Here is a 21,913-nt window from a genome sequence, read left to right as displayed (position 1 = left end):
ACTTATTATTATTATTATTAGTCTTGCGTGCGTTTATGTGCAGCCGCTCAACTCTATGCAGGAAATAAACAAAATATTTATATTCATATATTATTTATTATGTTCTTCCATATTATTGTCTACAAGGTTGCTCATTCGCTATAATGGAAGCAAGAAAAACAAATCAATCAGCTTTTGTCGTGTCTATTTGTGGCTTGAAATCAAATTTGCACAAGCACTCTGTCAGGTAAAAGATCACAGCGGACACATGTGTGCATGTGTGGTCGGCCGTGATTGGCCGGCCCGGCACACTCCCCCCATCATCCCGACCCCTCCTCTTTGCCTCCGGAGTGGTTCAGACACACGGGCCTGGTCGCCATGACGACGGCCACGTCAGGCGGCTAGCCTGGTGTAAATATCTTCCCCCTCCTGTGAAGCTCTCTGCCTTTTCCTCAATTTACCCCGACCTCCCGCCATACATCCTTATATATCGATACAAAATCATTTCTCACGGTTTGTCTGCCTATTCACGTATTTAGCATGCTATTAGCATAACATGTTTAAGGGGAATGAAAGGAACCAATCTGATTGGCTGCGACTCAACTGGACTGCGACCACTCCCACAGCGGCGCACACCTCCCTCAGAGTTATTAGCTAGGTGCAAATGATTAGCAGTGCTCAAGTGGGGGGGGGGGGGCGTACTTGAAACGGCTTAAAGTCTCCAGAGGCGGACAATGTCAGGATATCAATCTGCGAACACTTTCGTAATCATTCCCCAAGGTTGTTTCCGTCAGAAAAAGTAATTAATTCAATCACGAAAAGGAAAGCCAACTATGATGAAAATCATGACACCTCTCCCCGCCCCGCCCCTCCCACACATGACTTCAGGTGATGTTGTTGAAGCGAATTCTTGGAAAAGCTCCACGTGCGCTCTTCCCGGACACCGGGCGGGCGTCACATTGTGGACTGACCGCTCGGCTGTGACTCACTCCTTCCGATAACGAGAAGGGCGAAACGATGGCGAGCGGAAGAGCCTCACTTTCCCACCCTCGTGAGCGAAATGTGTTATCGAGACAACCTGATTCCGGGATGATGCGCAAAAAAAAATAAAAAAGGGGGGGAAACCTGCAGCGCAACACGGCTTGAATTATTCATCGGCGAGACAGAAAGGAGCAGGCAAGGTGAGAGGAAAGGATGGAGGATGCGAGAAGGGAGGGAGGGATGGCGCAGGAGTCTGAGCTGCCTGTTCCCGACGGTCACGTTCGCGCTGTCTGAAACCCGAAAGACGCGACACACACATCGAGAGTCTAGATGAAGGGCGGGAAGATCACACGCTAAGACAAACGTGGGAGGTGGTTTACATAAAAAAAAAAAAGATGGCAGCAGACATGGTGAAGTCAAATAAGGAGAGGCATGAAGTCAAAGAAGCACTTAAGAAGCAACACTTTCCAGACAGAGCTTTTTTTTTTTTTTTATTGCCTCATTTTAATACGAGCGACAGGCTTTGTGTCTGGCACATGCAGAACAAAACGTACACATAAGATCCAGAGCGAGCTAGAGAGAGAGAGAGCGAGAGAGAGAGAGAGAGAGAGAGAGAGAGAGCTGGAAAAAAAAAAAAAAGTCGAGAGTGGATATATGTGCATGCAGCTGGGCGGAGGAGGAAGAAGATAGACAACACTGCTGCAGTGGCAAAGACATGTACCTCGTGCAAAACACACACACACACCGAAATCGACGTGGCACATCGAGAGTCGCGGCAGACGCACCTGCACGCGCACACACTGTCACGCTTCGCTGCTAGATTTCACACTACTGATATTTATCACTTGGAGAGACGCGAATAAATGCATATATTAAGTCACATGATACAATGAATTTAGCAGAGCATAGCGGCTAACAAAGAAAAAAAACTGATATTTGTCACGCACATAAATAGACGTATATTAGGTCACATGACAGCGACAAAAGCTAGCAAAACATGCTAACGTTAGCATGGATGTAATCCCAAAGCGGTCTAATCAAATGTTACAATTTGGCCTGCAAATGTAGGTGACTCTGATAAGGTTTTAACCTTTGACCCTGACAGACTCAAAATCAACAAGCGAGCCGGTGACACGAGAGCTAACGGGGTTAGCTCAGTGGCACGATCTGAGTTTTATGTCCATATAAGGGCGTCTTAATCCCCCCACCCCCCCCGTCTAAAAAAAATCCAAGTCCCGTCAGTTAAGACCATGATCCATCCATACGGGCTGGCGCTAAGCTCAGCACGATGCTAGCCGTAGCGTAGCGTGACTGAGGCGCATTACGCCGGTCGGCCCCCGTCGAGCTCGAGGCAACTTGCGTGTCCGGCCCGGGTGTGCGTTTGGATGTAAGTGTAATTACATGCGCTTGGCTCGCAAAAAAAAGATGTGGACATGCGGCGGGTGGGAATGGTCGCATGATCGCGTGCACGTTTTTGGCGCGTCCATCTGTGTGCCTACGACCGCTAGTCAGGCAGCCAGATGAGCGGCCATCGCTGCTCTTCCTCCTGCCGAGGCTGTGAAACCCGGAGATAACCGATACCACGTATGAAAATAGAAATGTGTGAGAAAAAAATATATATTTTAGCGCCTCCCTGTGGAAAATTGCGATACTTATGCAGCACCAATTAACTCATTCACTGCCAGCCCAGGATTTTGTCGTGTATAGCCGTCAATGGCAGGGAAGGAGTGTCGATTGAGCGTGTGAAAAATTTCAAGTCGGGTTTTTGTGGGGCTTAAACGGAAAAATCGACGCATTAAGGACTTTTTAGGTCGAGCGTTTTAATCAGGACGGTGAGAACTGTCAGACTTCTTTCAAGTCCGTTAAATCTGTACGACGTCGGGCTTCAGATAAAAGACTCCCTCTAGTGCCTTAACGCGGTCAATTCGAAGGATTTTTTTTTGGTGGATTAAAATCGACCGCGTGTGAAATCCCGAGCCTAACCTCGCCGAAGACATTGCCGCCATTTTGCTCCGAGCGACACAGAGAGGTGAGAGGTCACGGAAGGGTGTTTTTGTTTGTGCGGCCCATCTGCTTAATCCACTGCGACATTTAAAACTTGCAGAGGGAGGGGGGGGGGGCGAGACGGAGGAAGCGTTCCATAAATGTATCGATTCCGTGAATGGCAAAGTGTAAACACAGAGGCGCCGTTGCATAATTCATGAGAGGATCATGTGTGTGTGTTTACATGGATGAAACTAACCTGGCGGGCGACGGGGGCGGATGTGATATTTCGGTTTGCGCAGATTTGAGATTTTTGATGGACGATTAGCGCCGAGAGCTAGCTTCTCCACACGCTGCTATCAATCAAGCCTTTCCGGAAGGGAGGGAATGTGCTGGCGTTTGTGCTTCTGTCAATCAGCCAGCTTGATGGCCGTCCATCCGTCCATCCGTCCGTCCGTCCGTCCGTCCGTCCGTCCGGCACAGCAATTACAAAGCCGTTCGAGTCGTGTGTCAAAAAGCGACGGTGCCTTTAAAATTGACCCGTGAGCACCCCCCCCCCCCCCCCAACTGGAGGTTTGCCCGCCTGCCATCGGAGCGCTCCAACCGGCGCCAAGTTCCACACTCGCCTCGCATGACTGCCAGCCTACGCCATCCCCCCCCCTCCCCCTACGGTTTCTGCTTATTTAAAAATCCTTTTCAGCAATTGTACTTGGCACTTTGTGTGCTGAGTGAGACGTGCGCAGCCTGAAAAAAAGAAACGCTCCACTCTGTTATTTCGTGGGTGTCAAAAAAAAAAAAAACAAATTTGACGTGTCTTTGAAAAAGAAGATGAAGACCTGTCGTCGATGTATTTCTTAAATAGGAGTCTTGACAAAGATGGTATTGAGGTCACGTGAAAAAATATTAATTCTATTAAAATTATTACAATTTATAAATAAATATTTGAATAAATAAATCTAAAAAAAATAAATACATATCTTAAATAAATAAATTTAATCCCAAATTATATGCATTCAATTAACGAGACATTGAGAATTTGACGTGGGAGGATAGTTGCTACGGGGCAAGGTCATGCCAAGCATTACAAAACAGCACTGGCGAGAAAAATTAAGCTGGAATAAAAAATATATATATCACCAAAGTCCAGTAAAAGCAACATTCCAGCCAAGAATATGACATCAATACGAAAAAGAAGGGCAAACGCTGCATTCTGGTGTCATATTGTTCCAAAAAAAAAATGGGAAACTTTCCACCAGCAGGAGTCAAACCACTGGAATGTGAGGGTTGGCTCCCCTGCCGTCATTTTTTTCCTCCATAACAACAATAAACGATCACATTTACAATTTCCATCCTCGACATGGCCGCCTCGGTCTTGCCTTCTCCTCGAGCTTTTGCTCTCTCCGCCTACTCGGAGGTAAATATTTCTTTAAGCCCCGTCACATCAGTCGGTTTCCCAGGACAAGCACCTGCTTTCCCTCCCGATTTATTTGTTATGAATTCCACCATTATGGACGTCTCATCTTCGCTATTTGTCTCCTGCTTGCAGTCAGCAGCTGACGCGCCACGGGATGTGTGTGTGTGTGTGTGTGCGAGAAAATGAAGAAACGTGAGCATGTAGATGCGCATGAGGAGAATCAGGTGACGGGGCGCCGTCAGACCAAAACAATAACACAACAGCTTGCACGTGTGCACACACACACAGCTGTCAAAAGTCACCCCCCCCCCGCCCTTTGACCTTTCTGATCACATGCCCAAAAAAAAAAATGGTTCGACAATACAATAGTTTGTATTTCCCTTTATTTGATCGGGCCCATACTGCTGGAGAGAGCTCGAGAATTGCCCCCGCCGCTAATCGGATTAGGAAGGACAAATCAGTACCAGGGAGGCCCGGATTGACTGAAGCCTACAGATGGCTCCTTTTGTTTCAGCGGGGAAAGGTACGAGGCCAAGTATAAAATGGACGAAAATAAAAAAAAAAGCTTTGATTTGACTTTTAGCTCTTAAAAAAAAAAAAAAAAGTCTGCTCCCTTACCGAACTGCAAAACAGATGTAGTCACCGTGACCTGGCGAAACCTTTTTAAAAGCTTCTCATCCATTTTTATCTAGTTAAATCCACTCCCAATGAAACTTAGGGAGGGAGGGGGGGGCTGATGAGACGGTTGGGGTCGGCGGAGGAGAGCGGGAGTCATTTGCATTTGTCCCGGCGTGACCCGAGGGTAGGAAAAAAAAAGTAGCGAGGCCGGAAGAAAAGGGAAGAAGCAACTGATCGTTTTTCCATCGTTTAAAAAATCGAAAAAGCGATTTTTAAGGCACCGTTTAGATGAGCGCAGATATGTGTCACGCCGTGCCCTAAATAATAAGAAGCGCCGCTTGGATTTGTATAGTAATGCTTTTGGCTCCCGGCCAAGGTAGGCCCTGCTGTCGACACACACACGTACACACACACACACGCATCCCACAGCTTTACACTGCGGAAAATAGGGATGCCCTTTACTCATTTGGATGGAAAAAGAAATACGATTCAATTAGCAGCTCAGCCCAAACTCACCATTGTAAACAGTGTGTGCGCACGCCGGTGTGTGTGTTTGCGTGTGCTCGGAGCGCTCGTGAATAGGCCCATAGAGCCGCTAACCACAGGTCGGCCATTACACCTAGTTACAGTCACCGCCGGATCGACAAGGAGACAGACAGTCTGCGACACTGACAGAACGCCACTGTGCGGGAGTTCCGAACGCGCGCCGACGATTAGCAACGGGGTCCCCCCCCCCCCGAAAAAACTTCTTCCCGGTCGCCCTTCTCAATGGCGTATTCTTAATCTAGAAGAGACGACGAGCTAACGTGATTGATTCGGAGGCGGTCGTTACTTTTTTATGCTCGCTGTATTTCACGATTTACGTTTGGATGCGGGATTACGTGCCCCGGTGGGACCGCCGCAGAAAGATCCAGAAAAGAATCTCCTGATACTTTAGTCCAGAACACAAATTCCGAGAGAACAATCGGAGTCGCTAAATCAAATAATGGGGGTAGTTAACGCCTCGGATTAATCAAAGCACCCGCCTGAGTGTTTATGAGGAAAATATGGCGGCGCATGAATGCTTCTTTGTGATGGTCCCGCCCTCATTTGGCCAATATTGCTTCTCTGTCTATTGCTGTGTCTTTGGCCTTAAAAGGGAAGCCTATGCTCCATGTTGCCTGTTTGTGAACCCCGCTGGAACAGCTGAGCATTTAGAATGGTTTGTTTATGTCTGAAAAAGGGCTTTCCACACTAGGCCACTGTGGAGGAGCCGAGACGTCGTTCTGGACTGGAGGACGGATTTCTAACTCGAATCTTGACCTTTCCGTATTTCTCCAACCCGTTCGTCTCGTCTTGATTAATTAATGGATATTGAATGATCATCTCTGTCGAAACTAATTTCAACTTGCTGTGTAAATGTATTGATCTGAATCGGATCCTGACTGCACTGATTTAAATAAGAGCTGACGACTCTTCTTTAAAAGACCTTAATGATCGACTGTCGGGTACTTATCTGTATCAGATCCAATTTGCAATGTATACGCACTAATCCAGATTTGACTAACCATTTTCGATTAAAAAAAAAAAAACTGAAAAATGTACGGAAACATTTTTTTACATATTGGCCCAATCAGTTTCTCAACCGGTTCAAATATGCTAATTCAAAATATTCATATCACATCTTATATATTGGAAAACTGCAAATGAATCATTCAATCAAATCCACGGCAAGTGACTTCAGTTTTTCAGCATTCCCACGCAATTTACAAAAACGTTTTACTCGTATTATTCTAATCATCGGTCGCTGGAACGAGAGGGAGGAAAAAAGCAAAGGACGGGGCGGTGGAAAAGACGGCTCGGGCTCCGAGGGGGAAGATAGAAGGCTTATTATTGGTCGCCGGGAAGCCTGGAAAGTCTGCCTTCCAGGAAAAAAAAAAAAAAATTGGTGGAAGCGGCCTGTGGCTTTCCACGCACGTGCGCACCCGCCCGCCTGCCCACCCGCCTGCCCACCCGGTATATTTAACAGCACGCCAACTGCGTGTGTTTTGATTGACAGGTGTCAGGATACCTTGCACCTGTCTCTAATGGAGGAGCAGAAGCGCAAGGGGGAAGAAAGATGGAGTGGTCCTCAGTGACAGACACATGTGGAGGGGGTTGGTGGGGGGTTCTGTCGTTAATTGCCCCCTACTCCATAACCCGCTGAGCGGAGGGAGGGGGGGGTGAAAGAGTGGAGGAGGGGTGGCGCTGTCTGCCATCTGCTCTGATTCCTGACCCCTCCCTCCCTCCTGCAAGCAAGCTCTCCTCCTTGCACATCCACTTCTCCCGCCATTTTCCCTCCTCCTTGTTTCTTCCAGCGTCAAAAAAATATGTGTATAACATACGTCTGATCCAGATTTGAATTTAATTTGCGATGTAAATCCGCCGATCTGATTCCGATCCAGTTAAAACTGAAATATTAATAATAAGGTGGCATCACGACGACCTCCCCGAAGGAGAAAGTCTAGTGACAATAAAGTCTGAGTATATCTTTGCTGACAGCTTGCATGCTTCTCCCTTCCTGACCTCTCCGACCTTTCAACCCTCCGCCCCCGGGGCTCGCTGGGGCATTGTGCATCCGCAAACATTTGAGCAGAAAACGCAAGCGCAGCATTCTAAAAGGTGACCTGGGTTAGCCTTCCAATTCCACGCCGCCAGCTCCCCAAAACGGGAAGCTCCATCAATGGCGTGGCGTTAATGGACCACGGGATGATGTTCCACATTGTGTACATACCTATCGCACGCACGCACATAAGCGATTATCAAGTAAAGCCCAACAAGTGGGGAGCTTATCGGCCTGGCACTCGCCCCTCCCCTCCTCTTCCGTCCCCATTGCGCTCTGCTTAGTGGGAGGGGCGGGGTTCACCCCCTTTTGCAAAACACAGCTTCTGCATTACTCATTTTACAAAGACAGAAGAAATTGAGCCATCTTGGAAGATGTTCTTGGGTTTGTGCACAGGAAGGGGAGGGGGGGAGGTTAGCCCCACCCTGAGGTTGTGTGTAAATATTTTTCTAACAGTATTTGCAATGACTTTGGGGTATTAAAACTGACATTTGGAATCCCTCTTGGTTATATTGTCTCTGGGCAACAATGTTTGTGCTGAGTTGGCTCGCACTTGTATTCCCACTCGTGCTTTTGCTATTGTTGTGTGGACGCCGCTCGGCTCCACCTGCCAGTGTCTCAAACACACACACACACAGAGGAGTGTGTGACCGTCGCAGCTGGCCGATCGGCACGTGTCCTGACCTCAGCGGCCGAAACGGCAAGGGTCACAGGTTGTGTGTGTAGGGAGGATGGGGGGGTTAATTATGGCCGTGTACTCACGTGGCTCTTAAAGTGACAACAAACACAAGCAGGGATGATAGGAAGGGCGCCGGCAGCGGGCCGGGCGTGTGCCGGGGTCAGCGAGGGTGAAAGGTCAACGCGGCGGACAAAAGGGCCGGCTGCTGCGGTCCTTTTTGGCTCTTCACGAGTATTATATTGCCCGGCAACTCAGGCATTTACGGACGGCGGCCATTTTTAAAAGCAGGAAAACTTTACAGTTGATTATGTGTGTGTATAGAAAGTGAATATTATTTATTTATTATTATTTTTCTGTACTTTTTACTTTGTCCATCAGTGCGGCACTAATAGTCATTCTTTGCAGATGATAAAGAATATGAACACAGTTTCATGGCAAGCCATAGAGATGCAACAACGCAAGATGCTATTTAGCATTAGCATTAAGCTAGCGGCAGGGTTACGACTACTGTGGAGGAGTATCCGTTGGATGCTTTGCTGACATTTACAGAGTCGCTTAATGAAATCGACGGCCAGTTGAGATGTCAATCACGAAACGTCGTACCAGACAGCGGTTGCTAGGCTACGCCAGCTCACGTCGTCATTGCCGAGAGGTCAGTCATGTCAGCCCCACTTGACGCAGATATTAGCCAGTCTCCATTACAAAGAGTGCCAGTAAAATCTAACAGCCGGCCACCCACCCGCCAAGTGGAAAATCCAAATACGGTAATCCTCCGACAGTACGCGTTGCAGAGCAAAAAAGGAGACAGCTGACGGATAGCGTGAAGATGGGAGTTCCAGGGAAAAGGCCACGTTCGCCAGCCGGGGGAGGCGTGAGCTCATCGGCCCGTGCAACTCCGCGCCGGTTCTCCCTCCCGAAACTCGGAAACTCCTCCTGTCTCGGCCTTCTATTATCCCAAGGCGACACACAATGTCACACACTCATCCCACTGTTCTGCTTATTGATGACTCAAGCTTTCCGTTTTCTTTCCGGATACACAGTCAACGCCGAGCCGCTCCGGCACCTCTGGGCCTAATGGACTGATTTGGACTGTTTACAGCTGTGCTCCGTTTCTACAATGACTCACAAAAGGAACAAAGGGGCCTCTGTGAGTGTGTGAGGGAGCTTCTCCGTTTCTTGTCAACAGGACCTACCCGAGTGCGCTAAACTTTTTCTTCGAAAGCCCTCCCTACCTTGATTAACTCCCCCCGGGCCTCCAATTTCATGTTTTGAAATACACCATGTGTGGGAATGTTCACACAACTCTAAATTAGCATTAGCATTGATTCAGAGGAAAGTTATCAAGGGTAAAAAAAACAGAAGCATTGCGCAACAGCATGTTAGCTGTGATGCTAATGTCAACACCGTGGGTGGTGTGTCATGGCTGGGTCGCCATGGCGATTATTAAAAATGTGCTGGTCCATTTACAGGAGTATCTTGAACTATAATGCTAGCACCGCCGCTAACGCTAACACCTGGCTGGTCCACCAATGTTACAAACTACTACAAGTAGGCAAGGGAGTTCAAAATGTCCACTTTTAAAGTCAAACTGAAACGCTATTATGCAAATTGAAGGTTATATACCGCTCCCGGTATTTTCTCTTTCACCCTTGAACCTTTCACCTAGTCCCCCTCATGTTCCTCCTGTCAGTTGCAGGTCTTTCCGTGCATACCTGAGGCTATGAGTGCCTCCTCAGTGTGTTTGACATCAAATTTCCACTCGGCGCGGTTCTAAAAGACCTGTTTGTTTAACGCAAAGCCCGGACGCGAGCCCAGCTCGCCGATGAACTCGCCCGGGGAACAACACCCTGTCGGAATGTCTGGAATTCTCCATAAGGATTAGCTCATCCCTGTCTGTTGTCTCTGGCTTGTGTGTTTGTCATTCTTTCCCCCCGCGTGGGCTTACATGGACCAACTGATGGACTCGCACACAAAAGGCCAACCTGAAGGCCTGAGATGCCGGAGCGGCACACAACCATCGCTCTTACGTTACCCCGCAAAAAAAAACAACCTCTGGACACCGTTACCTGGGTCATTATTTGGATCTGAGGAGCCGTAATTTTCAGCCATTAGCAACATCAGAGACGAGATCGTGCCGCATGTTCCAAAATCCAAGAATAAGGAGTCTGTTTATAAGCGTGCGTCGACACAAAGAACAATAGAGACTATTTACACAGATGTCCAAACATTATTGGACTAAAAGATGCACCCTTTGAAGGCCCAAAATCAAGCTGTCCATCACTAGAAGTACAAATATCCACTTTGATAGAGAAAACATGACGTTTGATAATAAATAATAGGAATAAAATAAGAAGAAAACTGCTTTCATCACTGTAATTGTTCCACTAGGTCACCCATGTTGGCGCAACTGAGTTAGAGCAATAAGTTAGTCAACATTGCCCCCTTGTGGACAATATTATATAGCATCAACAGTAAAAGATTATTTTAAACGAATAAAAAGAAAATTGGTGAACTCAATTAATAGATTACACATATTTGTCCACACATTTTAATGATTAATATTGTTCATTTTTGCTTCGTCACCTTGAGCAGGATCGAGATATCTTCAAGAGGACTATGACCATCATGTGATGGAGTTGCGAGCGAGCATGGAAATCCCACTTGACAAAATAACACTGGTAATTCCCCTTCAATGCAAACTGAAAGGAACTATAAGTAGCATTTAATAAGGAAGTGTCACATATTGTTTTACGGAAACTCTTGACATTTATTACAGGTTACAAAAGACCTACCTTGTTTCTGTTGTTTCAGAGAGCAGCAGGAACGACAACGTTTCTAAGTGATCCCGAGTGTGCAGTCCGCATATTCTCTCATTTGAAGTACAGTTGTATTCTGAGTATTTATAAAGTCTACACACCCCTGTTCTGAGGCAATTCACAAGGAGGCAGGTGGGTCCCGACTCCCATTTCTCCAGTTATAAGAGGGTGTGCACACTTATGCTACTCCATCACTGTTGGTTATTTTGACTTTTTTTAATGGACTTAGGCATGCTGATTTATCTTTGTTACTTTTTATATAACAAAAACATGGCATGACTGACGTGCAGACTTTGAACGGGAAGATCCAACTCATGACGTAATCATGTCAACGAGTGGAGTGACACGTGCACACGTTGAGGAACAAGCGAGAGTTCAAAACAGATTGACGGGAACTCGGACGTAAAAAATAAATAGAGTTCATAGAGAGTGTTTACTTACACGCTGGTCACGCTGACTCACTGGGTTGTTTGGATCCGTGGAAGAAAGCAAATAGTTTGACCTTTTTCTTGTCTTTTATTCATTTTCATATAGAGTCATTAAGAAGTGTAGAATCTGCCAAAAAAATAAAAAAATTGACTTAGTGACAGGAAAAAGGTGATTGAGGTGGTGGTGGTGGGGGGGTGACTTACTTGATGTGTTTTCCAACGCACTTCATTTTTGTTTCCTTTCTCCTTCGATCAACTAAGAAGAGAAAATATACTCAGCGGTCAGCACATCAAGTCGGCCAGGGCGGTTTGAACTTTACCTGCGATCGTCAAAAGAAACGCCAAGGCCACCACGCTGATCGCGGCGAGGCCAAGACCAAGTGAGATGACGTCCCAGCCGGCTTGTGTTCTGAGAGTTGACCCTTGACCTGTGAAGAAAAGAAGACAATCGCACAAATGGCCATCACGGGGGGGGTAAAGAATAAACTTACTGACTTGCTGGGTGGGGCAGTGAAGGACGGTGGCGGCGTAATTCACATCGGTCCTCCTCACCTGTGCCAACACAAAACATAAGTCAAGTCTTCTCTTGAGCAACCGAGTATTTATTCGAGCAACTCACAAGAACACACACGTCTGTCAGGATCAAGTTGACGGATGAGCGCTCCCCCTGATGAAGACAAATACGGTCGCCACGGTTACTTGCGGACGTGACGGAGCGAGGCGCGCTTGGCGACCTACCACTTGCACGGTCACGCCGGTCCCAGTTGCGTGACACACGGTGGAGTCTTGAGAGGGCCTACACGCGTCGATGGAGAAAGTGGCGTTGATGCGTGATGTCAGCGTTGACCCTTGTTGCGTCAAGGTCACGTCCCACACTGCAAATAAAAAGTCACTTTGTTTTTTTTTTAACCGCGTTAAAGTTCCTCTACTTAATTCCTTTGCATTGAAATGCCACAAGGTGACCTCAAAGCACTACATGAAGGTCAACAACTCACTTCCATATAGTTTCTAGCCCACAAAATGGCGCCAAAACAACAAAACCGTATATAAGTCACCAAACAGTATTGTGCATAGTTTATTATTACAACACTAAATAATTGTAAATAATACATGATTAGTATAAACAGAAAAGTTTGTATAAATATTGAAAATATACGTGTAACATGTTAACAAGAAGTACTGGGCAGGCTAACGAGTTAGCGGAAAGATGCTAATTCGCGATCGTGCTAACACGCGAAAACGGACCTCTAAAGGAATGTAAACGAACATTTGGAGCAATAATACATTTTCCTAAAGGTTATACACATGTTATTGTTCATTTCTTTTGTTAGGAGACCCACTTACATTGTCAATAACTGCTGTATCAAAGTAACCGACATGATGTATGTAAGCGAAGGTGAAACAGGAAGTAGCATCGCCTGAAAATGCCCTTCAAAATAAAGCATCCTACCTCAACTCAAAGAACGCTGAAAATTTTTAGCAACAACAAATCTAGTTTATTATAATTTGTACTTGCTTGAAGGGCATTTTTACAAACACCTACTAAATATGAAGAATTTTAAATTATTTTTTAAAAGTAGTACCTTGGAGTCTCTCGACAAAAGGACACCTGATCCAAGACTGGTTGCCTGCCGTGAACTAAAAAATAAAATATATATATATTAAAAACCTTATTATTTTTTTTATGTTTCACATTTTTTTCTGTATTTATACTTGTTTATTTACTCATTTAGATGTATTTAAGAATGCCCCCATTACATTTTAGGTCAAAATGTCCGCCCCACAAAATAAAGAGTTGTTACCTCCATGCACAGTTGAGGGTGAGGGTCCACTTTTGCAAATGTTATCTGAAAAGCAACAATATTTATATATATTGCGTGTGAGCCAAACAACATTCCATGGAAAAAAAAAAAAAAAAAGCACTCCAGCAGCTTCATGCGTCATAGCACTGGCGTTTTGTTTCTCTTTAACCACGAATGATTTACGTAGAAATTCCACTTTAAGAATGTTTACAACTTGAATGCCAGCAGACATGCTTGAGTTAAACACCCACGTCCAAAATTACGTCAGCGGGATTTCACAATTGTGCCACTTAACATATTCGAAATGAAAGATGGAATGATAGATTCACATCACTTGTTTTTCCATGATCGAAACTGAGTCACATCATGACTCAGCTCAATCGTAATGAACAAGCTCTGAGTCATCATCAATTACCAATGAATGAATGACGAGGCGTTGACGACTCAGCATTTTTTTTTCTTTACCATTTCTCTGCTGATATCGCGCCAGACGCTCTCCTGATCAGAACAGCCGTCTTTCTCCCGCCTCTGGCACAGCGTCACCCGAGCCGAAAGCGGACAGGCAGGTTCCCACGACAGCGCCTCCTCCAGCGGGTCGAAACGAATCCCGTGCCACATCTCCTCCAAGTCTACGAGGACCCGCGAAAAATATTAGCAATCAAGTTTACAAAATAAAAATCACGCAACAGAAGACTCACCGTCTTTGAAAGGGCAGACCTGAACTCTGGGGGCGTCCATCACGGCCGGCCAACCCTGCGGATAATCGGAAACATATAATCGGCGTTCATCGAATACATAGAAACTCCGCCGGAGGTCTGACCTCAATGCACAGGCACGGCAACGGTCTGGAGAAAGACAGAACCACGCTCTTGTCGGGCTCTTCTTTCTTGATCTGGGAGACAGATACGATTAAGTTGGAGTTCAAATTCCGATTCTTGTCCGAGGCCTTACCATAGCGTTGGCGCCGGTGCCGACGCAGATGAAATCCTTCCGGCACAATCGCACATGGTAGTCGTGACCCTGCAGGGCCTCGCTGACCCCGACGTGAATTTCTTTTCGATCCAGGTCGACGTCATGCCAGAGCCGACCAGCTGATGGATAGCTAGTTAGTCTCAGGTAGGGGGGGGGGGAGCAGAGGTGACATTTTGAGGGGTACTCACTAGTGCATTCTGGGATGTTTCTTCTCAGATCTTTCCATGAGCAGTCTGGAGTCAGAAAAAAAATTATGAAACAGGTTTCACAGATAAAACACGAAATTCTGAGTACCTGGAGCCACGTAAATCCCACTCTGGATTATCCCACAGTAGCTCGGGAACGTGGTGACGCTGACTCTCACTTTCTGCCGCGGAGAAACGTCAATGCAGTCGTTCTCCACCTCCACCTAGCAAGATAAGTCGGATTATTTTAACAAACGGTAACAGTGCTGAGGTTCAGGGTCACGGTACCTCCATCCCAGCCATTTTCCGCCTGGATGCTTTTGAGATGCTGATGCTTTGGCACTTTTGCGGCGTTCCTGGCGTTTCGGAGCAAATGGAAAAGCCCTGGATGGACTCTGGAGGTTGAAAACATACCAGGACAATTGTAGATACCAAGCACCGATACTGCAAGTACTTTTAATATTGGAACGTACTGGCAAGGTGTGCAGTTGTTTTGATCCGAAGGCGCAAGGAACATTTCTGGTTCGCCTCGCACATCATGACAGTGGAAAAGCTGAGGTTGCGGAAAACAGCGGTCACGTCAAGTCCGTCAATAGGCTTCCGGCAAGGAGGAGGAACAAAATCTGTAAAAACAAAACAAAACAAAACAGTCACTTTTCACCAGATGACTTCCTCCATCATCACATGTCGTTCCTGTTTAACCGGACAGGAGACCACTTCGGATTGTGTCGGCACTCACAAGCTGGCTTGGTCTTGCATTGAAGGCCCTGTGAGGAGAAGAATCACAAATAAAATTGAAATATAATTTTAAAAATAAATATAAAAAAAATAAATACCAAATAATTAACAAATAAATAAATACATAAATAAATACATAAATAAATAAATACATAAATAAATAGATGAATACATACATAAATAAATACATAAATAAATACATAAATAAATCAAAGGACTACTCCATAATAAAAAAATAATATAGTGCTGAATAAATCGTTTCATTCACTTTAAGTTTCTATATAGTGTTACAAAAAATATTTCAACTCCAGTTTTTGTTTACCTGTATTTTCATGATACAAAATAAAAATAGAAAGTCAATTAAATGTTTGTTAGCCCTTTGAGACTGTTTGTGATTTAGGGCTATACAAATAAACTTGACTTGACTTGACTTGACTTGTTTCGTCGGTTCACTGAGGTATCAGAAAATTCTGTCAAAATATTCAACTTTAAATGTGAGTCAGCAATTATAAATATAAACTGAAAACCCCTCTGGATTATTTTGGGGTGTGTAAAACAATCAAGAAGGAAGCAGACGTACCTGAGAACACTTGGTACCACATGCCGTTATCCTTTCCACTTCCAGGTTTGGTCCAGCACCTCCAAACCCAAAATGGCACATCAGCAAGGCAGCCCAGAGGATCATCTTTGGACTTGTTCAGTCACGACTCCCACTCTTATTTGAGTGATGTGCTTGTGATGTCAGTATCTCCCAGTGGTGGTGTGATGGCGCTAGGGAATTGGTGATAATTGGTGACATCATGGGGGCGGAGCTTCCTCCCACGTTTTAAAAACATGCAAGCTCAGCTGATTGTATTTTAAATTCCCCGTAGGTGTGAGTTTCGGTCTTTTTGAGCAATGTGATTGGGTGGCCCAAAGTCTAAGGGGATCGGGTCCAGCACGCCCGCGATCCTCGTTCAGACAGTGGATGGATGGATTGAAGGGGGCGGAGCTTGATGACTCTGGAAAACAAGAGTCTATTATTAGCAACAGACAGTGAAATTAGGTAATCAATGTGTATTCACAAAAAAAATCTAAAAAACACACACAAAAACGTTTGACTTGAGCAACAGTAAAAAAAATAAGCACTGGTAAAGTTTTCAGGAAACGCAATTAAAGGAAATACACATAGCAGAACACAAACCATGATTACTGGAAATCACATGGGATTTATTTCTCCTCCCTGGAGATTTTTATCTTCTCTTGATTCATCGCTGGCATCGTTTCCTTTAACTGATAGCGAGTGCGGATAAATAGCGCCCTCTGGCAGGATGCGAGGTGTATTGCAGGATGGCGTTTCAATTACGTCATGACGATAAATCTTTCGTCGGGCTTTTAGAATAAATTTGTTGTGTTATTAAAAAAAACAATTATGGGTTGGTTACTGGCTATTTTTTTCATTTTTTTATATTTCCATTTCCACTATTGCGCAATATCTTATTTTTATAGGTTATTTAATAAATTGATGGCGAGTCTGACGACATAGTTTTCTTTTAAATAATCAGTCATGCTGCACTTAGATGTCGGTTGCATCTCAATCGAGGATTGAGATGATTGATTGCATCTACGGCGAGGATTTATCCTCCTTCTGGGGAGTGCTCATCCTCTGCACGCTGCAAAAAATGCCGAGCACAACACGAGCCTTGCGCTTAACATGAGAAAACAAAAATGAAATGTCTGACTATCAAACCAAAATAAATCCTATAAATGCTTTATTGTTATTCCCATGACTATTGTTAGTGTTCTTGCCGATTGAACCTTTTTTTTTAAATCGATTTAATCATGTGCATATCTACTTTTGTCCCACGCTGTATTCTACAGTTGTGATGTATTTTTAATGAACTAGTCATTACACGTATACATGACGTAAATAAAAGCAGAGGGTTCATTTTTTGCAGCGTGGGTTTACGGAGGCGTCACGTGACCCGATAATTCCGCGTTCCCGACGACCGGGATGTTTTCTCCGGCTCTCCATGGAGGCGCGCCCGGCTTTGCCTACTAAGCCATCCTCGGCGTTATTCGTCCCCGGTGCGAGCCACCCCTTGCACGCCCCAATATCGATGCGGCATTGAACGACCGACCGCGTCATCCCATCGAGTTCTGTCGTCGAGCAGCGCGGCCGAACTGGGGGGCAATCCGGGGAAAGGGAGCCGCGGCGCCGCGCACCGGCCGCCTGACACACCGCCGCGGCGCACCACCAACATGCTGACCCGAGTCAAGTCGGCCGTGGGCGCCTTTATGGGTGGAATCATGACCGGTGGTGGTTCCGGAGGAGGTGGAAGCCCCGGCTCGGACCTGCCTCTCAAATTCCCCTATATGAGGCCGGAGTTCCTCGGACTCTCCCCGGATGAGATTGAGTGCTCTGCGGATCACATCGCCCGGCCCATCCTCATCCTGAAGGAGACCAGGAGATTACCGTGGGCCACCGGATACGCTGAGTAAGTCCGCCCAAACGGGTCTTGGCCTTTTGGGGGGGCATCACAACAATGATCCAGATGGAGCGCATGCGCAAAGTGCGCAGACCTCTAAGCTGCACCTGTTGTGAGAGCCTATGCGTAACGTCATTTTGCGTGCATGTTGCATTAAACACGCAAAAAGAAACGCAATAAGGTCATGGCAGATAAGAGACACGTGATTTAGATTCCACTTTTGCAGGGGGGAAAATATAAATAACCTAAACTATATTTGCTCAGAGCGGAAAAGTGAAAAAGAACCTATTGTGTTCCAAGGCCTCGTCTGCTGATCCGACACGAGTCAGGCAGATGAGTTCAGGGTTGGAGCAAAACTAATAACATGCTAGATTTATAACGCTTGGGGAAGAACAGCTTTTTCATGGAAATAAATTAGAAGGAGTCACAATGACAACTTATATCCGTGAAATCCTTTTTCTGGAATTGAAACAATGTGTTGACCTTATATAATGGTGCATATACCGTCTTGCCCATGCAGCTGTGAGTCAGTGATGCTGCCGAGTGAGCACCAAACAACCCACAGTCGCCTTCTAAAAATAGTCATGCTAATTTCTCTCACACACCCTCCAGAGATGTCTGATAAGCAAGCAGGGCACACTTTGATGTCATTTATTTTATACCGCCGCCTCCACTCTCTATTTCTTCTCGCTCTCTTGCTCATGTAAAAGTAAGACCCTAATATACATATTTAATTTAATTTAATTTAATTTAATTTAATTTAATTTAATTTTATTTTATTTTATTTTATTTTATTTATATTAATATTTATTTTATTTTAATTTATTTTATTTATTATATATTTATTTTATTTATTATATATTTATTTATATTTTATCCAGAGTGATTAATGCTGGAAAGAGCGCTCTGAACGAGGACCAGGCATGCTGCGAGGTGGTGGTGGTGAGAAGACGGCCCATGAGCTACTGCCCCCCCTCGACGCCCAACAAGACCCCCACGGCTAAGAGACGCAACTCCCTGCCCAACGGCGAAGGCCCGGGAGTCTACTTGGAACACAAGCATCCGGAGGTGCGGCCATTTTGCTCTGTGACTATATTTTGTGCATAATTTGTACCAGATATTTTCTTTCTTAGCATGGAGATGGAGAGACTACTTTGCCTTTCCAGGATGAGGGTCTCATGTTCCACTACTGGGCGTTATTCGACGGCCATGCTGGTTCCGGCGCCGCCGTCGTGGCCTCCCGCCTGCTCCAGCACCACATCGCCTGCCAGCTCCAATCCGTCATGGAGATCCTGCATAACCTGGATTCCCTGCCGCCGACCATCCTGGGCGAGGAACCCGACGGCAACCCCTACCTACAGGGAAACACGCCGGGTCCTCACCAGCGTTCCCTGACGAGGGCGGCGTCGCTTCGGGGCGCGGCCGGGGCGCCGAGCTCACCTAGCAACACGCCGCCACCGCCGCGGTTCTTCACCGAGAAGAAGATCCAGCATGAGAGCTTGGTGATCGGAGCGATGGAGAATGCCTTCAAAGAGATGGTAGGACTTCAACGTTTGTATTCCTCATTTTTGGACGTAAACTGGAATCCCATCTCAGGACGCACAAATCGAGAGGGAGAAGCAAGGGTACAACATCACGGGAGGTTGCACGGCTCTCACCGTGGTCTACATGTTGGGGAAGCTCTACGTCGGCAACGCGGGCGACAGCAGGTCCGCGTGGGCGTCCTGATTTTTTTAATCTAAGCGTTTCCATCTAACTCGTCTCTCCGATTGACAGGGCCATCATTATCAGGAACAATGAGATCGTTCCAATGTCGACCGAGTTCACGCCGGAATCCGAACGACAGAGGCTTCAATTCCTGGTAGGACTTGGTTTTGGATTTTTTTTAAAGATTGAAATGACACGGGTTTGTCCATCATCAGGGTTTCATGCAGCCTCAACTGTTGGGAAACGAGTTCACACACTTGGAGTTCCCGCGGAGGGTCCAGCGGAAGGAGGTCGGGAAGAGGATGCTCTACCGGGACTTCACCATGAATGGATGGTCGGTGACATCATCACTCATTGGATGGCCAGAATGTCACATTTTTGCTTTTGTCTTTCAAACAGGGCCTATAAGACCATTGAGGATGAAGATCTCAAATTTCCGCTCATATACGGCGAAGGGAAAAAGGTCAGGTTGAATTCAGACTTCGGACTTCTGACAAAAAAAAAAACTTGGTTGATTTTCCAGGCTCGGGTGTTGGCGACCATCGGCGTGACGCGTGGACTTGGAGACCACGACCTTAAAGTTCACGACTCCAACATCTACATCAAGCCCTTCCTGTCCTGCCTTCCCGAAGTGAGCACTATTGACAAGTCCAACTTTATTCCGAAATGCACCACAACGAAACACACTGTTTGGGTCACACAGGTGAAGGTGTACAACCTCACGCAGTACGAGCACGGCGCTGACGACGTCCTGGTGATGGGCACGGACGGCCTCTGGGATGTTTTGTCCAATCAGGAAGTCGCTGAAGCTGTTTCCACCTTCCTTGCCAACTGTGATCCAGATGACCTTCACAGGTAAGGACCAAATATATATATTTTTTTGTATTATCATTTTAAATTAATAATTCAATTAATATTATTTAAATGAAATTTTTATATATTTTTAATTAATATTTTTTTAAATGACATTTTTAGATATTATTTTTTTTAAATTAATAATATAATGAATACTTTTTTGAATATAAATATTTTTTAAATTACATTTTTATATATTGTTTTAATTAATATTTTCATTAATACTTTTTTAAATTAAATTTTTATATATTATTTTTTTAAATTAATAATATAATTAATACTTTTTTCAATATTTTTTTTTAATATATTTTAATTTATATATAAAATTAAAATATTTATATTTTAATTTCTTATGGTTAGGTATACGATGGCAGCACAAGATTTGGTGATGCGAGCACGCGGCGTGCTCAGGGATCGAGGATGGAGGATCACCAACGAGCGTTTGGGCTCCGGGGACGACATCTCCGTTTTCATCATCCCGTTGATGTATGGCAATCGTCAGCCCTGAGTGGCAACCCCCCCCCCCCTTCCCCCCCTTCGATACAAAATCTTTTTTTGCACATGTTTCTGTTGGAGTGACCAGCCAAAAAAAAATTTGGTGCGAACAGGAGCTCACAAAACCGGCTCACCGTTGCCTCTTGATGACTTAAGCGGCATTATAACCCAAGAGACAATCTGGACGAAAGTTTTGGGACGCATCAGACAAGTCAGGTGTCCCTATTGAGTCTAGCTTTTTAGGTGCTCATAAAATAATCGTAAAATAGAACCTAAGGCTTTTTTTTTTCGGCCAAAATGTAGCTTTTGAGAATCTACAGATGCTTCCTGGCATCACTTGCATGGATCCAAATTGAAAAAAAAAAATCATTCCATTAAAAATCAACGGCGGTTTTAAGCATCACGGTTGGTTGGACATTAAACGACTTAATTGCACTTTAATTCGACTGACGTCACTTCAAAAATTGAAAGATGTTTTCGTGCATGCCTCGACCGAATTTGTATTCTTGTAACTTGTCGTACGGCTAAATTGAGTGTCATTTAGTTTTAGTTGTGCTGACGGCGTTCATTTTGAAATATTCTGAAAGGAGAAATGGCGGCATGATGCTGGAAATGATGTGCAGAGGGAAGAATGTGGAATTTTTTTGGGTGTCATTTTTTTCCTCATGTACATTCCACGAGAAATGTAGAATTCTTATTACGCTTTTTGTGGTCATCAAAAAAGTTTTGGATCCTTCGACGTGATTGAATGTTCATCCTCGCTCGACTTGTCATTCAGCCTTCATTTCTGTCCATTAGATGAATGTAATTTTTTTTTTCTCGCCCTATTGTGCCACCCAACTTCTGCACATCAACTCAGGTTCAACGTTGGGTCGATAGAGAGCGTGTCCATCCGATATTGGCGTCTTCATGTCACCGCAGATGTAAAAATTGGGTTTGCTGTACTTGTAAAATGAAATAGCTGTGCTTAATTTATTTTTTTTCTTCGGGATTCTACTTCTTAGCAAAAAACAGCCACGGGTGGGAATTAAAGTGGCCTCGTGACTTTCCTGCTTTGTGAATGTCGACTGTACCTTTTGTATAAGGTTCCTCCAGAAGTCCAAAAACATTTTAATGTTTACTTAACTGTGCAACACTGTTGCAGAAGGTGGGCTGAATAAATAATTATTAAATGTGTCTGATTTATATTTTCTTTTACTATTACAATTTTTT

At 45.1% G+C, this 21,913-nt stretch overlaps 2 protein-coding genes across 5 annotated transcripts; one reads left to right on the top strand and one right to left on the bottom strand.

The window, feature by feature from the left end:
- Positions 1-11,547: 11,547 nt before the first annotated feature.
- il17rel (interleukin 17 receptor E-like) lies at positions 11,548-15,972 on the bottom strand. Of its 2 annotated transcripts, none has more exons than XR_007489548.2 (18): positions 15,757-15,968; positions 15,178-15,205; positions 14,912-15,061; positions 14,727-14,833; positions 14,548-14,662; positions 14,442-14,486; positions 14,233-14,372; positions 14,102-14,173; positions 13,980-14,034; positions 13,747-13,910; positions 13,282-13,326; positions 13,063-13,117; positions 12,218-12,354; positions 12,099-12,146; positions 11,975-12,031; positions 11,800-11,907; positions 11,684-11,735; positions 11,548-11,606 (listed from the first exon to the last, which is right to left on the bottom strand). XR_007489548.2 is itself a non-coding variant. In XM_049760885.2 (18 exons), the coding sequence occupies exons 1-18, from the start codon at positions 15,859-15,861 to the stop codon at positions 11,591-11,593; spliced, it is 1,503 nt and encodes a 500-aa protein (XP_049616842.1). In that variant the 5' UTR covers positions 15,862-15,972; the 3' UTR covers positions 11,548-11,590. The 2 variants fall into 2 exon arrangements, 1 of the variants encoding a protein (XP_049616842.1); XM_049760885.2 differs by having other exon boundaries at positions 11,971-12,031; positions 15,757-15,972.
- Positions 15,973-17,129: 1,157 nt separating this feature from the next.
- Positions 17,130-21,877, top strand: LOC125992182 (protein phosphatase 1H). Of its 3 annotated transcripts, none has more exons than XM_049760881.2 (10): positions 17,130-17,653; positions 18,526-18,712; positions 18,811-19,182; positions 19,241-19,353; positions 19,421-19,505; positions 19,567-19,685; positions 19,751-19,814; positions 19,875-19,982; positions 20,055-20,206; positions 20,567-21,877. In XM_049760881.2, exons 1-10 carry the CDS (start codon positions 17,418-17,420, stop codon positions 20,712-20,714), a joined length of 1,584 nt encoding a protein of 527 aa, XP_049616838.1. In that variant the 5' UTR covers positions 17,130-17,417; the 3' UTR covers positions 20,715-21,877. The 3 variants fall into 3 exon arrangements, with proteins under 3 accessions (XP_049616838.1, XP_049616837.1, XP_049616836.1); XM_049760880.2 differs by having other exon boundaries at positions 18,778-19,182; XM_049760879.2 differs by having other exon boundaries at positions 19,751-19,982.
- The last annotated feature ends 36 nt before the right edge of the window (positions 21,878-21,913 follow it).

The sequence above is a fragment of the Syngnathus scovelli genome, chromosome 22, assembly GCF_024217435.2.
Source record: "Syngnathus scovelli strain Florida chromosome 22, RoL_Ssco_1.2, whole genome shotgun sequence".
NCBI classification, from domain to species: domain Eukaryota; kingdom Metazoa; phylum Chordata; class Actinopteri; order Syngnathiformes; family Syngnathidae; genus Syngnathus; species Syngnathus scovelli.
This window is presented reverse-complemented; position numbering and strand designations above follow the sequence as displayed.

Bases quoted from the DNA above. Each gene is read 5' to 3' on its own strand.
- il17rel (XM_049760885.2), bottom strand. From the start codon at position 15,861: ATGATCCTCTGGGCTGCCTTGCTGATGTGCCATTTTGGGTTTGGAGGT. The intron at 14,035-14,101 runs GTCAGACCTCCG...GATTATCCGCAG, and splicing joins TGCCGTGCCTGTGCATTGAG to GGTTGGCCGGCCGTGATGGA. The intron at 12,355-13,062 runs GTACTACTTTTA...TTTTATTTGCAG, and splicing joins TTTTGTCGAGAGACTCCAAG to TGTGGGACGTGACCTTGACG.
- LOC125992182 (XM_049760879.2), top strand. From the start codon at position 17,418: ATGCTGACCCGAGTCAAGTCGGCCGTGGGCGCCTTTATGGGTGGAATC. The intron at 19,983-20,054 runs GTGAGCACTATT...TGGGTCACACAG, and splicing joins TCCTGTCCTGCCTTCCCGAA to GTGAAGGTGTACAACCTCAC. The intron at 20,207-20,566 runs GTAAGGACCAAA...TCTTATGGTTAG, and splicing joins GATCCAGATGACCTTCACAG to GTATACGATGGCAGCACAAG.